At 47.4% G+C, this 16,533-nt stretch overlaps 2 protein-coding genes across 3 annotated transcripts in view; one reads left to right on the top strand and one right to left on the bottom strand.

Annotated features, from left to right (window-relative positions):
• LOC130529279 (adhesion G-protein coupled receptor D2) overlaps positions 1–2,099 on the top strand; it is a 50,865-nt gene extending 48,766 nt beyond the window's left edge. For both annotated transcript variants that reach the window (XM_057039320.1, XM_057039319.1), the window contains exon 25: positions 1,644–2,099. In XM_057039320.1, coding sequence (XP_056895300.1) covers positions 1,644–1,772 — 129 coding nt within the window. In that variant the 3' untranslated portion in view covers positions 1,773–2,099. The remainder of the gene's footprint in view (positions 1–1,643) is intronic.
• A 789-nt stretch (positions 2,100–2,888) lies between these two features.
• The window catches only part of nr5a2 (nuclear receptor subfamily 5, group A, member 2), a 48,734-nt gene continuing 35,089 nt past the window's right edge, over positions 2,889–16,533 (bottom strand). Inside the window, exon 7 of the mRNA XM_057039327.1 lies at positions 2,889–4,669. Within this exon, the coding sequence (XP_056895307.1) occupies positions 4,422–4,669 (248 nt within the window). The 3' untranslated portion in view covers positions 2,889–4,421. The remainder of the gene's footprint in view (positions 4,670–16,533) is intronic.

Raw genomic sequence — 16,533 nt, 5'->3', positions numbered from 1 at the left:
TACCTTGAAATATACCTTTGTATCAGCTACACACAAATTACGTTGTTTATGCTTTTTTACTCAAACAATGAACAATCTAAACCTCCCGATGGCCCACCTCTAAAATCTTCTATTTTCATCGCGGTGGCGATTGCTTTTGCTTTCAGTCTGATTCGTACAGCGGAAACACCGCGGCCGCCTGCTCTCTGTGTGTTCACCCAGTCTTCCAGAACGTTTTAAAGCTCGGGCCACCTGCGATGTTTACGTCTAGTAGCTTTTGTCGTCTTTTTGCTTTGGATCAGTCCTTCATGCTGGCGTCTCCACCTTCTCGCCATTGATTACCGTAATGTACGCCAAGATTACGCACGGCAGCTCGATTTCCTTCTTCAACTGCCAGAGTGATCGCTTTTAACTTAAAGGCCGCATCATATGCTTTTCTTCTAGTAATTTCCGCGTTGATGAGGGTTAGTAAAAATGACTGATTCACAATAGTTGTGATAGTGCGCCACGGAAAAAACCATAAATAAGCCGCACCATAGAATAAGCCGCAGCGTTTAAAGTGTAGGAAAAAAGTAGCGGTTTATAGTCCAGAAATTACGGTATATATATTTACTTTTGTTTCATGTAAATATGCGTTTGTTTTTTATTGTTTACTTATTTGGAGCCACTCCGGCTGCCTGAGCTCCTGGACCCAAGCTCTCACCCCGGACTGGATTCCTCTCCACCTTTTTGCCATCTTGGAACACTTCCAAAACCTTTTTCTTCCCTCCTCCTTTCTTTCCTTGTGCCCTCAATCTCTTTCTCTTTGACAACGTGGGGAAACATGGTCGCGCATCTCGGTAAACACGAGTGAAGTGGTTCCAGAGTTTAAAAGCTTTACAGAACGTCGGCAAACACAACTTGGGGGTGTTTGTGTGATGAAGAGGAAAATTTATTTAGAAACTGACGGCGCTGCTTCTGTGTTGGTGAGAGGGAAAAAGACGGAATCAGAGAGAGAAAGAGAAGATGTGCAGTTGCGTGTTTATATTGCTGATGGCAACTTTTGGTGTTTTTCCTTTTTCTTTTTTTATACCCTGTGTTATCTCCTCAGACGAGCTGATGTCCACCTTCGGGGAGGCGCATAGCGTGCATTTCTGAGTATCTTCACCTGAGGCAGCTCTTGTTAACGTCTGTGGATAAATGTATATACATTATTTATACACATTCAGGCCGAGCGAAAGCGGGTTTAACGCGTTTACAGACGGGAGGATGGACACTGGGAGCCAGGCTCCGAGTCAGGATTGCAACGGCGCTCACCGGGGAAAGCGGCTCTGGAACCAGCGTGCTTATTTCTGTGCCGGAACGCCGCCTGCGCTCTCATCAATTCTTCCCTCAAATCAGATGATTAAGGAAAATGAAAAGGAATCGATTGTCAGTTCCTTCGCATTTGAAAAGATGTGTTTGAGAACCTGTTAGCCGTCGGTGTGGATTTTATTTTATTTTTTTATCCTGGAATGTTCAATCAATCCTTCAATCACAATATGATGCTTTTGAAAAAGGAAACTGTAAAATTATAAATAAAAGACACCATAGACACAAACCTGTCTCGGAAGCGTGTTTTGGTCAGTTGGTCAGACTGTTGAAGCCCGAACCTTCCATGCTCACTCATCCGTCCTCTCGTCCAGGAGCCCCCTCCCTCAGAGGCGGACGCTGTGCCAGCTGGTCGTAGCCTCCGTGTTCCTGTGGAGCTGGAATTCACCACTTCCTGTTTCCCTCGCTGCCCTGCGCCCCAGCAAAGCCACGACCTCGTCTGAACAGTTAAATCAAAGGTCCTCTTTGCATGATAGCAATTCATGAATGTGGTTTTCGTGACCTATGACCTGTGTTGGAAGTATCGTGACTCACTAAATGTAACCACGAATGTCGCCTTCTCCCGCCCTGTTTGGATTTGCATGCTGTGGATTTCCTGATGAAAGTGTCCAGTTAATTGAAATACTTTATTATTTTTGGCCCAGTTGTATCAGATTCAAGGTGACTGCACTTTTCTTCACTTTCATTCACTGTTCCTCTCATTCCATTCAGATGTGTTGAATTTAAAGGACGATTTCACAAAATTCATTAATAAAAAATGCTTGTTGACATCGTAAGATCCTTTTTTTTTGCACTGTTCATTTAAAAAAAAAAGAAGAAATTTCAGCAACTCTCATTCATTACAGGTTTTCTTTAACAAATGTTGGAGCTGTAAATCGGAGGGATCTGCCGAGAAGACGCAAGACTGCAGCGCTAATAAGCATATTAATTATTTATTGAAACATGAAGGGGGAGGAAACAAAATCAGTTGGCTTCAGAGACACAACTTCCGGTCAGCAGGAGGGGCAGAAGGCAAGACGAGCAAAAGGGAAGCAGCATTTTGATGAGACGCTCCTTCAGGCGTGCATGATGTGAATACCGGTACACAGGAGCTGCTGGGGTTGAAGCAGACATCCTGAGGTTCTTTTAGCGAAGGTTCTGTGAAGCCAGCGTGAACGTGCGGGGCACGAAAGGCACCCCTTCCCCACGGAAGCCCAAGCCAGCCCGCGCGGACTCAAGTTGAACAAAGATTGTCGGATCAACGGGGGTCAAATCAGAGCTGGGGGTTGATGTCCGGGGGAAACGGTTGCTGCATGTGGGAAAAAGTCAGGATGGAAATCATTTAGATCACTTTTTTTTTTTAAAACAACCATGAAGACGTTGGTCTTTGGTACAAGCGACTGATGCAGGTAGAGATTCAGCAAAGGAACAAACTACCGTGGCCCAGAAATTCTCACCGGCCATCTTCACTACATGAAACACATTTGCGTCAACATTTAAAGAGACAGAGGGAGAGGCAGAGCCCGGCGGGGGGGCTCCAGACCCGCATCTCTCGAGGGGGAAACAAAGCCAGAACGAGCTACAGTAAACAAATTTATTTGTGGTGCGGACACTTCACGTCATGTAACACATAGATGGAAACCCAGAGATGCAATAAATTATCTTCATTATTAAGCATAACCAGTGACATACTGTACATCAACAAGGTAAAAGCACTGTAAATAAGAAAAGTCTACAAAAAACAGTGAACGGGAACCCTCAAACAGAACTGCTTAAGAAAAGGTTTGAATGCCAGCAGACACGGATAGAAATGAACATTTTAAGAGTGATTTCCTTTTTGATTTTAGTGTCTCACGACATAATTTAAGTACTACTGGAAACAAATAGAAAAGAGAACACTGTACACACACCAAAGAAAGCAAACAAGAGTGATTTTTTTCTTTCATTTTGATTTTTTTTGTAGGAAATCATTGCTTTGCAATTGACGCTTGATCACAGTTCTCTCCCATATGACCACATGAATGTAAACACCTGTTGAATTATTCTTTTAATATTTTTACAACATTAATACTTTATATAGATTTGTACATATGTCCATTCACATCTGCGTGGTTAGCTAGCATGGCAACGGAATCAGGCAAGACTCACATAAAAACAACTTTTGTTTCCTTTTTTTTTTAACCCTCTTATGTTAATACTGATTATTGACGTTTTTGTCTTGTCTTTCCTCCGTCCTGCTGCAGGATTTTGGTCTTTCTGGAAAAAAAAAAAAAATACAGGCAAGTTTGACCCTTCTTGGTCTCCACGCTATCCCGCCTTATTTTTTTTGTTCTTGTTGTAAGGAGAAGATAAAATGGGAGGTTTATTTTTGCGGGAGATGGAGGCCTTAAATACAACGGTTTCATCGGACGTGATGAATTGAATTTATTTAACACTGGTCTTCGTGAGGAACGTAGTTTACAATGATCTTTTTTTTTTCTCGGGAGGTGAAATAAGAAACGGGAACCACAAGTTGACCACAAGAAGCAAATGACTTCCATTACAAGAGAAAACCGCGTTTTTCTTCTCATCAGCCTATTTAACACATTGTTCATTAATGAATTTTCCTTTTTTTTTTTCTAAACCTGGTCAAGCTGCCCTGGTCGACGTCTCCTCCCAGGTCTGGGAATCAGACCTGACTAGCAGAAAGTCTCTGGTCTGCTTTGTCCTTTTGTCTTTCCAGTACCAGCTGCAGTTCTGAGCCGTCAGCAGTGAGTTTTGAAGCGGGCTCGACCGCTGAACTAGTCGATTTGAAGGTCACACAGATTTGAAGCACAAAAACCAAAGTTGCGGCGTTACTGGTGCTGAAACGCTCGACGGTTGTTAATTCTATAAGTTATGGCCTGAAAGTCTTCATAGTCTGCAAGGGCAGAGGCCAACGTCCCTCTTTAAATGTCAGATGCAGTGTTTTAAGTGTGTTCTTTTTGTCTCTGGTTTATGAGAAGTGGCTCTTCAGATTTTGTCTGTAGAATCGACATCCGTACGTCTCTTGTGCACGCCTATCGACTTCTTCGCAGCTCTTTCTCTGTAGCAGAGCTGCCGAGATGTCTGCGCGGCTGCGCGGCGGCCTCCTCTTAAGCTCTCTTGGCGTGCAGCATTTCAATGAGCAGGTTGTTGCAGGGCACGTCGCCGTTCAGGTGTTTGTAGTAGAGGTACTCCTCGGCCTGCAGGCTGATCGCTCGGATCTCCGGCAGCCGGAGGAGCAGCTGGCCGAACTTGTCCGTTTGCTGAGGGTAGTTGCACATGACGTAGTCCAGGAGCGCCGCGTTGACCTGCTCCTGGACGCTTTCTACCAGGTGAAAGTTCTCCAGGTTTTTCACATCTGCAGGAGGAAAGAAGAAGATGAATGTTCCAGGAGGAAAAAGCTGGGAAACGCAACTTTATTCAAATAAAACTTATCTGGGTGAAATGAAAATATGGATGGTCGGCTAATTTAAAGAAAAAGAACCACAGCAGAACAGTTTTACAGCTCTGATTGGACAGAGTAGAACAAAGTTTTGTCTTTTTCTGTGGTAATTTAAAATAAAAACAGTTTCGGGGTTGGGGAGGGGGGTGTTGTCCTCAGCAACCTATTATTTTCAATTTGTAGTAAAATGAAGGTGCGTCGATGTGCCGTTAAAGACGTCCTCAAACCATGTGACCAAATGTTTTTACCACCCTCTGAATCCTCCCTTGAGACCACATCGGCAGCAGGGATCTGGTAGAGGCAAAATAAAGGTTCTCCTGAGAGACTCCTTCCCCAGGAGTCCATTAATAATGTAGGGCGGAGTATCCGTCCTAGCGGCACCAGAGCTGCTCCTTAGTCCGACCACTTTCACCCTTTATGTTATATAACCTAATGTTATATCCTGACATTTCAGAATTGCTGTAGATAGTTGGGAAAGGGGGGGGTGGGGGGGGGGAGGGTGAGAGGATGCCTGATTGTTACTGGAGGCTTCAGCATAAGTCAAAATTGCACCGGGAATCTTCCCCAAAAATCCGACCTCTGCGCACGGCTCTAAGCACTTTTCCTTGACAATAACAAGCTCACTGGGGGGTCGAGCAGATTAGTGCAAGACAAGACCAAAATTTGCTAAATGGATAATGGTGGACCGGAGCGCCGCGCGTACTTGTCATGATTACGAAGGCTGCAGAATATTTAGTAGGTGTGTGCATGTGTGATCTTTTATTAATCTGTTTGACCCCCAGGCTGAGGGTGCACGCAGGGAGCTGATGCGGAGTGACGGCGTCCCAGTGTCCTGCTGGCACCTCCGGTCCAACGTGCACACGAAACAGACAAAAAAAAAAAAGATTCACACGTCTTTCAGGCCACATCTCTGCCCTTGCAGACACAAACACTAATCCCTGGAATATGCACATTTCTTGCTGTCTCTCACCTTCCCACACACACATCCACCCATCCACCCACCAAGAGCATCAGGAGGAAGGAGGGGGAGATAAATCAGCAGCTAATGAGGTCTAGAGAATGAGAAGCAGGTCCTTCAAGGCACTTCCATCTATGATGCACTCTACCATGCTATTACAATCTGTGTGTGTCTGTCTGTGTTTGCAAGCGCCGCCGCGCGTATGTGTTGCTCACCCTGACCTCCGAGTGACACGGCGGGGGGCTAAATAAGGCCAAGAGGAGGGCAGGAAAAGGGGGGGTGGGCCGGTGACAAAGGAGGCTCCAAACAAACATGACATGTGCTTTTTCCTGCTGCCACTCAGCCATGTCCCCCCCCCCCCTCCCTTGCGCCACACTCCCCAGACCGCCTTTCACGCCGCCGAAACCCCCCCCCCGGAAGCTGTAACGCGGCCCCAGCGTGAGCTCCTACCCGGTCGGGGCTCTAGGCTTTAGCAGGCAGACGTCCCACGCAGGTCAACGAGAGATATAATGGACGGTTTTCATCTGGGCATTAAATAAATGCAGCAGAGATGTTCTATGGAGGTCCAGCTCAGAAAGGGATCCAAAAAATATGCAGACAACAAGTGGATTTCTTTTGAGAACAAATGAATTCAACGAGTCTGCCGAGCGTCTGAATCTTAAAAGCCCATATTTATACTAACGCTGGCATATTTGGTCTTATTCATGATAGAAATTTGTTTTCTCAGTCATCTGATCGTTGCACGGCACAGATCAAAAAAATCGGAGGCGTTGCCATGGTTTCCTAAAAATGAATCCTACGTTCCTCCGTACTGTACACGTACACGCACGTGTGGTGGAGGTTGATGGGTGTGTGCGCGGGCGCCACGTTTCCGTCAGGCTAATTAGGAGAAAGTGAAGCAATAGACGGCATTTTAATTGCTAATTATTACAGGGGCCCCTTTTGAAAAATAATGAAAGAGCCTCCAAAAAAAAAAAAAGGCTAAGTGGAGTAATGTAAAGTCAGTGTACAAAAAAAATATATACATGAGAGTTATGTAGGAAAAAACAGAAGGAATTTATTCATATTTACTGCTGACCAGAAGGTGTGAAACTGATAAAAGAGGGACAAAAATCAAAGCAAAATCAACAGTGACTCCCAGACTGTGTCAGGTCTGAGCATTAAGTGTGCTAAGCGCTCTCTCCTCTTCCATCAGTGCCCCCCCACCACCACCTTTCTCTCTTTTTCCTCTCACCATTTCATTGTTCAGTCACTGTGGGACTAATTATCAACTTTTTTTTCACATAAAACAGCCACAGTTCGTTGCAGTCTGAATACTCAAATGGAAAACCCCGAGGTCCCGTGGAATACATTGTTTCATTTGACGGCCGATCATGCTTAAGCCAGCGACCTAATGTGAACACACACACGCGCGCGCGTGCGCTCGCACACACACTCTGGTACAGTCTGGTCCCTGCGATCACCGCTGCGCTTTTTAATTAGGCGAGATTTGCTTTGTGTTCCGTGCGTCTGCGTGTGTTTTCTTTGCTCTTTTCCAACCATTGGTTTGCTCCGGGGACACACTGATCCAGGACACACACACACACACACACAGACCCTTCATTACATCAGTCTAATCTCAATAACGCCTCACAGAGTACACACTGATGGGAAAACAAGCAGGAAAAAACCCCCAAAACAAGCGCATCAACACTTCACTTGGTTACAAAGTTCAGCATTTCTGCAACAGCAAACACGCATCACATGTTTACGACTGAAAGGTGGAGTTCTCGCACGGCCCCGTGAAAATTATTAGTGTCAGTAAACACTCGAGTAGAGCAACATTGAAAGCTTTTGGTACCCTAAGCTTTATTAACACCGTTGCCATAACACAGGTCTCACATTCAAACTGTTTAATCAGTAAAGCTCTAACTGTCACGCCGCCCTTCGCGCTTGCTTCCAGTTGGGTCCAAAAACAGCACATATAAAACTAAAGGCCGTAAACACTCTGTGAGACTGTCCAATTAAACCTGAGTGAGATTTTTAAAAAAACCTGGCCACTTCCTGTGCAGGTTTAATCTCTTGGAAGGCGTCGAAACGTATCAAATGTGAGGCAGCTTTTTACTGTGGGCAGCGGCGCATCAAAGCGGGGGGTAGAACCAGGGTCCAGGTTCTTTTTACCGCTCGGCGCTGGAGCACTAACTGTTTCCACCGCTGCTTGATTCATTATTAATCCGCCTCACAGCATGGCTGCGATCAGAGGGAGGGGTGCCGTGAAGCAGAGAATCAATCGTTTTTAAATACAGCGGACAACACACGGAGGCCGTGTGTGCGTAAGGCTGGAAAAACAGGACAGCGGGGGCAATCAAAGCAAATAAAGCTGACGAGGTAGGGGGCAACGGCCACGCGGTTAATGGTGTCATTACGAGCGCTTATCTGAGGGTTTGCACTGCTCAGATTGGAAAGCTAGGGTGGATTTTTGTCTGTAGCGGAAAAATAAACCCCTTTGCCCCCGTTTTCAACCACGCTACAGATAAGACGTGCACGCTCTCACACTTTTCTTTTCCACTTTTCTGCTCCTTCAGTCCTCATTTCAAGTGCTCACCAGTTTCCCCAGAGCCCTCCACTCACTTGTTTTTTCTCCCCGTCCCATTTGGGGAGTTTCCTTTCCTCCACGTTACGGGAACAACAAAAGGGAGGGGTAAATCCGGAACTGTACGCTGTTTAACATTTAATGGGGGGGATCTGTTACACCAGAGGCAGGTGTGACTAAATAGCAGCAGAGAGGTAGAGGACGTTCCGTGGAAGCTCGCTGAGGCGAAGGAGGACGCTGGAGGTGTCGAACGCGTTCCAGATTTAACAGCATCGTATCCCGCTGTGAAGCCCCTACTTTAAACCTGACAGTAATGGGTTATGGTGTTACGGTGGCTGTATTTTCAAACTATCATTTGTTTCAAATCTTTTTAATTATGTGGGATTTTGGGAGGGTGTATGTTGTGTATCGTTTAAAATAAGTCAGATGCTTTCAGGGCCCTGGTGCAATAATATGGGCTAATGTTGTGGAATACTGTTAGCATCAGGTTTTGTCTCTTTGTCTCTGTATGACCTCTAAACAAGAGTTGACACCTTCAACAGGACTTTAAACACAACCTAAAGAATCCTATAGGCTTCAAAATTGCTAATGAAATGAACGATTTGGCATTCGCGCTTATTAACTTTCGCTCTGTTCAAAAGTGACCTTTCTATCTCCGCGTGTGACCTTTCGTTTCATCAGCATACAGTAAGGTTCTGTTGCTACATGCCCTCGAGCAAGCACAGAGCCTAATGTCTGGAGGCCGAATATCCTCTTCACCAACAATGCATAATAACATCCGTCTCACAGTTCCTGCCCTGGAAACGTCTCAGCAACGGGGAGGGTTTACTGCCTGCATGTCAGAATAAAGCATGAAGGCTCAATTTGCCCATCGACTCATCAAAACATCCCTTAAGCTACTTGCGGGGGAAAGGGAAGGGATGGTGGGGGTAAATGCCATGAGGCTTTGAGGAAGAATTAAGAAGACGGATTTTAGTCCGGGATTTATTAGGTCAAATCTATAATGCCAAGACCAGCATAGCTGTTGTTGCAGTAGTTGCTAGTTGCGTTCTGTTGCCCAAGGATGGTTCAGTGAACCTGGCAGGACGATAGAAAGGCACCGGGATGTTTTGAGAAGTTGGCAAAAGCGCCTTAGGTCCGATAAAATAAACAGGAGGAGAGGCGCTCCAAGCAGGAAGACGCCAAGCTCGTCTCATTGGCTATGCTAGCTGGAAGGTGCCGGCAATTTATCCTTAAGGTGAAGGGAAAACAAATTTGCATCAGGTATCTGTGGCTGGAGATTTGGAGGTTCAGGTCCTCAACAGAGGGGCAAAAAGGGGAGAAGGACCGTTAATTAGTGCTGAAAGAGTTGAAGTGGCTAACAAGGGCTTTATTAATTCATTTCAGGGTATGCAATGCTAACGTTCTAGCAGGTGGGCAGTTGAGGGGGTTGAGCATGTCTGAATCATGCATTCACTCCCAAAATTAATCATCATAAAAAGGCAATAACATGCTGCCCATCTTTCGGCCAGTGGTCTTTGCTGGGAAAAGCCGGCTGTATTTTTGCTTCTGTATCGTGGTCTTAAATCATATCTGTCAATTGGACTCTCTGGGATTAACCCCAGAAAAAAAACAACATTGTCTCAGCATTATGAAAATCCATTTGCCAGAGGGAGGCTGAGACTTGAATCAGCAATGAACCTCAGCCCACTGTGGTCCCTCAAGGAGCCCCCTCCCTCCCCTCACCCCTGTATTTCCCACCTTCTTTAGCCACCCTGGAGGTGGAACCAAATGCCTTTCAATGAACTGACCTCCGACGGTGCCGTGCAGCCACGGGTCCCTGCTCTCTAACCTTCTTATTGCCGTCTAGAGTCTACAAATGCCCCCCTCCCCACAGAAGACCCCAGAGCCATGTATCTACGTACAGCTAATGACAACTGAATGAGCTGTCGCCGTATTGTGTGTGATCTGAAAGGACGATATAGAGAAAGGTGAATAAAAGAGGCTGTACCTGTGAAGCGGGGGGGTTACTGTGTTTTACCTCTGTGTGTGTGTGTGTGTTCGTGTGTGTCATCACGTGTATCTCGTTTACATTCAGTGCACTTTTGCACCCCTTGGCTAATTACACGCAGGGTTTGTTTGGCGGGGCGGCAGTGGTACGGGGAGTAGCAGGGGCACGTCAATGCTTCTTGTTTATGATAAAGTGACAGAAAATCATTGGGGGTCAAGTACCCCTCCCCGCCCGCCAGGAGCCCTCCGCTGCCCCGCAAACTCCTGCAGCAGCACAGAAGGTGCCTGTTGTGGGAAGCCTCCCCTTTAATGAGACCATTAAAGACCTCTTCTCCCCGTCAATAGATTTCTCTCTTTCTTTCTCTGACAAATTTGAATTAATAATTCAGTGCCAGCCGCCTGGGGATGTATATTTTCAGCATGAAGGACAGATAATCCATAGCGCCATTCGCCCCACTCGCTCGCACTCTCCTCTCCTGCGCCGCCTCGCTCTTCATGCGCTCCGCTCCTCCTTCCCTCAGCCTTCCCAGAGCCGACAGGTAGAGCGGCGACACGAGCGAGCGAGCGGCCAGGCGCACGTCCCTCCATGGCGGCGTCCCCTTTGTTCTCTGCGTGATTTCTGTCCTCGTGTGACAAGTGGAGTCGTCTTAAGTGCAAAGCGGGCTTTAATTTATTCCACAGTATCGGATGGTGGTGGCCTTTCTCTGCTCACCCTCAGGGCTAATGTGACGTGACACGTTTGCCAGCTCCCCCCTCCAAAAGCTGGACTTGATTTGGGGAGCATTTCTGCTGCAGCAGGGTTGCGACTCTGACGCTCCGTGTCCCCCGAACTATCGAACAAATAGGACCCCCCCACCCACTGTAGCCCTGAACAGTCTGCATCTCTAAAAGTGAAGGGTTTTATTGCAGGAGGACTGTAAAAGTGAAGTTTCTGCACATTAAAAAGTGACCTCAGAAAGGATTCTGAAAATAACCCTTGAAAGGTCGACAGCCCGATAAGGTGAAACAAATGATGTCTTTTCCCTTTAAGACTCCACACTCAATGCAGCCAAATATGTTGAAAATGTTGTCCAGGACAGGGCTGAAATCCTAGAATGTTTCAAGTCTGGTGGGGGGGGGGTCAACGAGTGGCGTAGTGACGTAGCCAGCCGGAGCACCTGTCGGATCATCTGTGCTTTAAAACGTTTAATCACTGTCTCTTGTTACGCACGCACACATACCGCGGCGTGCAAACACACAGATCAGCCAGGGCTCCGCTGTTCTCCGGCCTGCCAGGAGTATCTTGTAACAGCATTGTCCAAAGATAACACACTCACTCACACACACACACACACACACACACACACACACACACAGGAGCTCAAAGAGCAAAGGCGAGTAGTCCTATATCAGCCACCTGACCACCGTATAGCTTACCAGCACCATAGTTTAAGCTCATGCCACTGCACTGTGCACATTCACGCAGGAGCACAATGACCGACAATCCGCATGCCGGGCAGTTCTGGGATGGCGGCGCGCTCCATGATATCACACCAGATTATTTTTACCTCCACTCCGATGATCTCCACTGATGGATTATTCCGAGCTGGATCACCGGCAGTGTTCACATTCAAATGGACCTAAAGACCCTCCAAATGGCTTAATCCCGGTCATGTTGCCCGACCTTTACACACCCCCCCCCCCCATCCTGTTTGCCTGACATTTTTAGCGATCATTGAGTAATGACACATCACGAGCCGCGGCGCCAATAAACGCCTTGTCGTAAAGACCCGCTTTTGCAACAGTTGCAGCGCCGCCGCGGGTTGTCGCCACCACTGAGCCGTCGATTGAGGCGAGGGGGCTGCTCGTGTTTACGGCCCCGGGAATGATTGACAGGGTGGGTGTGTAAAGCTGGTGGTCCATCTGATTGCATTTGTAAGTATTTTTGAACATTTGACCTGCGACACGTTTGTATTGAGGGGGGCCTCAGCGCTGCCCTTTGGCTGTTTGCCTCTGTGTACATGGATGTGGGTTTTCTTTGCATTCCATGCGCATTTGTGCGATTAACAAATGAATGAAGTTGTTAAATGCACTTTTTAGTAGCAACACAGCAGAAAAAACTGCAAAGGAATGCTGCTGTAAAGGTTTAGCTCAACCGATGAGTGAAATCAACTCTCTTTTTGAGATGTTGGTCACACGATCAGCAAATCTACAGGCCAGCTAGGTGGGGCAGCTACTATAATGTAGAATAAATATAAATAATTCCTTTAAATAAATCTGTTGAGTTCACAGCTTGGGGAATCGATTATCTCCAGTCAGCAAACCATTCAAATCAAGAGTGGGAGTTTCTGCTGCATTCCAAAATATGCACAATTTTGCTCTCTGCGTCTGTTTTCCTTGACTAATTTAAGGTTGTACTCCCAAAAGTATGAGGTCTGTCCCCCCCCCCCACCCCAAATAGGCATACCTCAGTCTTTAATTGGAGCGGAGAAACCACCTAGCAAATGCAGTGCTGGACCCATCGCCGCAGCCACAGCGAATGCATTAGCATTAGCATCACAGCACGCCAGCCTGTACATAATGATAACCTGAAGCTCTGCCCGCTGGGAGGAGCCCCTGTTTGTGCGCGCGCGCTCACACACACACACTCGCACACACACAGACACACACACGCAGACCAGTGCAGACATGTCCATCTCCCCGTGTACACACCGTCACGTAAACAAGCAAGTGTAATTCAGCCCCAGCAGTGGGCTGCTGCATGATCAGGGAAAAGGTGGGAAGGAGAAGGAGGAAAAAAAAATTGTTGCTCGGCTGGAAAGTGCACGTAAGAAACTTCAGTTCCATTGATCGGGAATGAGAGCACAGGACCGGGGGCTGTTTGTCCCATAAGGGCAGCCGTAGAGCTGCTTAGTAGCCCTTCATAAATGTTTGAGAGGCCTGAGCCGCTGTAGCTTCACGGAGCCGGGGTTACAGCCCACACACATCCAGGATGATGCTGATGGATGATGGATGGACGGATGGCAAGTCACCAAGAGGGGATATTTTAACTTGATTATATTCTTACCAACGGTTTGGGAGGTTTCCTGTATTTTTAGAGAACAACAAACTCAAAAGCTACCTGCGAACATGCTAAATCAGGAGCGACACCTTCCTGCCCCCTGAAAGCTTCTATATGCTGTCTGTGTGATTAATATGGCTGCAGGTGTTGCTCAGAAAAACACCCGACAGGCCGACCGGACCGTCCGTGCCTCCTTTCGACTGTAAAGTACCAACTTGCGGGAGGTCCGCCGCGTTATGCAGCTGGTAATAAAAGTTGAACATTGATTTTCTGTAGCAGCTTGTAACTGTTAATGTTGAGACATCAATAGCCGGAGCAAAGCGCCGGTGCCTTAATAAGAGAGCGGGAGCGCGGAGGGCGCGGGCAGAAGCTGAGTGTAAATCACAGAATCTATCCCCGCCGATCGATAGGACAGTAACTGCGAGTGTCCCTCTGCTTTCCTAATGTTTTATAATAAACTGACAGTCTGTAATAAGGCCAAAGGAGAGGGAGAATGAGATGGAGGGCAACAGTTTCTCAGTAGCGGGGCTAGTCTTAAATCATCCCACATGGGAGGAGGTGGATGCGGAAAGGAGGGGGAGAAAAACTTATAGAGAGACGCTTGGTGTTTGTAGTGAGTGTTTTTTTATTGATGGGGGTAACAGAGGTTTAAGGCATATGTTCAGTGATGCTCTGGCAGGACGGTGAGTTAAGGGTGTATTAAATCCTGCTGCCACTCTGCATCTGTTCAGGACGCCACCCTGGGGGATCTGCGGCGGGGTCGCTGCTCGGCGGCATTAAAGCTGCACGCCAGAAATCCTCACACGAAATACGAGTCATTTCTTCGACCTCAGAAGTCTAAAATACGCCCCCCTGTTGTCTTATCACGTATTTATCACTGGGCTGTTCACACTGTGGTCGATTCATAAATCTCCCCGCCCTTTTTTTTAAAACAGCGTTAGTTTACTTTTTGATAAATCACCTTGTTTGCAAGCCGATAAAGGAGAGTGTCAACATGATTGCAATAGAAATCCTTGTAAGCCTGCGATAAGACCTGGAAACAGAAGAAGAAGAAGAAGGCGAGGCAGGAGCTGTAAATTGGAGAAACTGTTTGGAGATAATGATGGCAAATGTCGAAACTGTGATATAGGACCGAGGCGGCGCTGGGGAGGGGGCGTCAGGTGAAGGGCGAGAGGCGGTGATGGCCGTGTATCCCCGCCGCCGCCACAGCTCAACGCCACCGCCGCTTAATGACATCGTCCCGCCGACCTGGCGGGTAATAGCAGCAGGCTGAAGGCCCGGAGCTTTTATCGCTTGATAAAATCTGAAAGCCTTTTAGGCGGCCTCATTACCTACAAAGTGCCGGCTATCGTCGGGAGGTGGCCGCACGCCGTCTGAGACTTCTCAGGCTGAAATTGCGGGAAAATAGACAGAAGTATGTGGTTCGTTGTTTTAGGGGAGGCTCTCACCCACCGCCGCCGCCACGGAGGGAGCCGGGCCACTCAAACATGATTACAGCGGTTTGTCAGGGACAAAGTTTGGGCAAATGTGTTTGTGTTTCTTCCTGGTGCCGGATTAAAAAGCTTCATTTGAGAGATTTATCTGAAAAGTGAGACGCCAATACTTCTCCATCAGCTCCTATTTGCACAACACTTGACCAAACTTTCTGTGCACAGATCGTGCTTTATGAACCTTACACGTGCATTGGTTATCTGCCCCCCCACCTTCCCACGCACACACACACACGCATAAACACACACACTCTAGCGCTGCATTTTTCATTACTAGAATTGCGGCAGGACCCTGATAGAGCAGCCAGGAACATGGTGGCGGACGCCAAAGACTCTGCATGCTGGAGGAAACGTTTGAGATTGAAGGGGTTTTTCCCCACAGGAAGCAGTTGGAGTTTGGGACTTTTCAATTTCTCCTACTTTGTTGACCCCAGGTAAATAAAGGGGCAATAGCAAGTTGGTGAAGCTGCCTGTTTTTAGCTCGTCGACCAAAACAGCTTAAATCCTTTCAGATTCGGTGTCTCTAGTTTCTCTCAGTCACCTTTGACCTTAAAGCTCCCGTAAGGCCGGACCCTCGCTGCATCGATCAGGCAAAAAGCTTCAGTCTCACGCAACAATCAGCACAGAAGCGTCCCTGTTATGTCATTTTTTAATTGAGCCATAAAGCCTTGTTCTGGTTGTATGCACCGCGTTTGACACCCCCCCCCCCCCCCCCCCCACACACACACACACATCGTTCTCAGTGTAGTATTGAACCGTCGCTGCCTCTTGATGTTAATCAATCCCCTGACTGAATTCTAAATGATTCGCTTCATTTCAGGAAATGAATATTTGCAGGGCTTTATTGAGGGGGGGGGCGCGTGAATTAGACGGCTCTCTCTCGCTCGTCGGCCGGGGATCAGGGCATCGATTCTGAGCCGCCTCGGCTGTTGCTTAATTAGGACGTACCTGTCTGGGAATTATGTGTTGGATTTTGTTCTCTCATTGTTTGGAGAGACAAATATTCGAGAGATTTTCGAGAGAGGGAGAAAGAATGCTGGTCTTTTTTTTTATCAAGGTTGATCACGTTCCCTCTGCCTGCGCCGTGTTGTCAGCAGATCGGTGCGTGACCTCGCGGCACACAAAACCGTCAAAAGTCCGCCTTCAGTGCGCGGCACGCTAAACATGCTAATGAGAGACGATATCCTGGTGAAAGGAGTCTGGCGGATGGCGGGGGATAAAGGCGGGGAGGCCAAGTAGTAGTAGGGTGGGTTTTTTTTATCTGTGGGCTTCTGTGATGCACTTTCACAAATACATTTGCTTAAAGATGTTTATTTTAAGCACAACATTTTAACAAAGTGGAGAGGGAGCTACAGGAAAGGGACGTTCAGGTAAATAACGAGGCGCTTTAGAGGTTGGTGCCGGTGCAGAGCTGTGATAGATGGAGGGGAAAAGACGGATCTTAGGGGGGAAAATGGCCAATGAGAGGAGAGAGAGTGCAGAGGGAATAGATGGATAGATGGAGGGATGGATAGAGGGTGAGGGATAGATAGGTGAGTGTCTCTAAAGTCCCACCTCGCAGCTACTTGACGGATCGCTCGTGCGGCGCCCGTCAGCTCCTGAATCACCGGCTGTCGCTGTTTCTTATGACTGCTGATTTTTAAACCAGTGACCTGAAGTTAAGAGCATCCGCGGAATAATGAAGAACTTCATTTTTCTGTCCGTCCGTGCGTGCACGCGCACGTGCGTGTG

Source organism: Takifugu flavidus, chromosome 7, assembly GCF_003711565.1.
Source record: "Takifugu flavidus isolate HTHZ2018 chromosome 7, ASM371156v2, whole genome shotgun sequence".
NCBI classification, from domain to species: Eukaryota; Metazoa; Chordata; class Actinopteri; order Tetraodontiformes; family Tetraodontidae; genus Takifugu; species Takifugu flavidus.
This window is presented reverse-complemented; position numbering and strand designations above follow the sequence as displayed.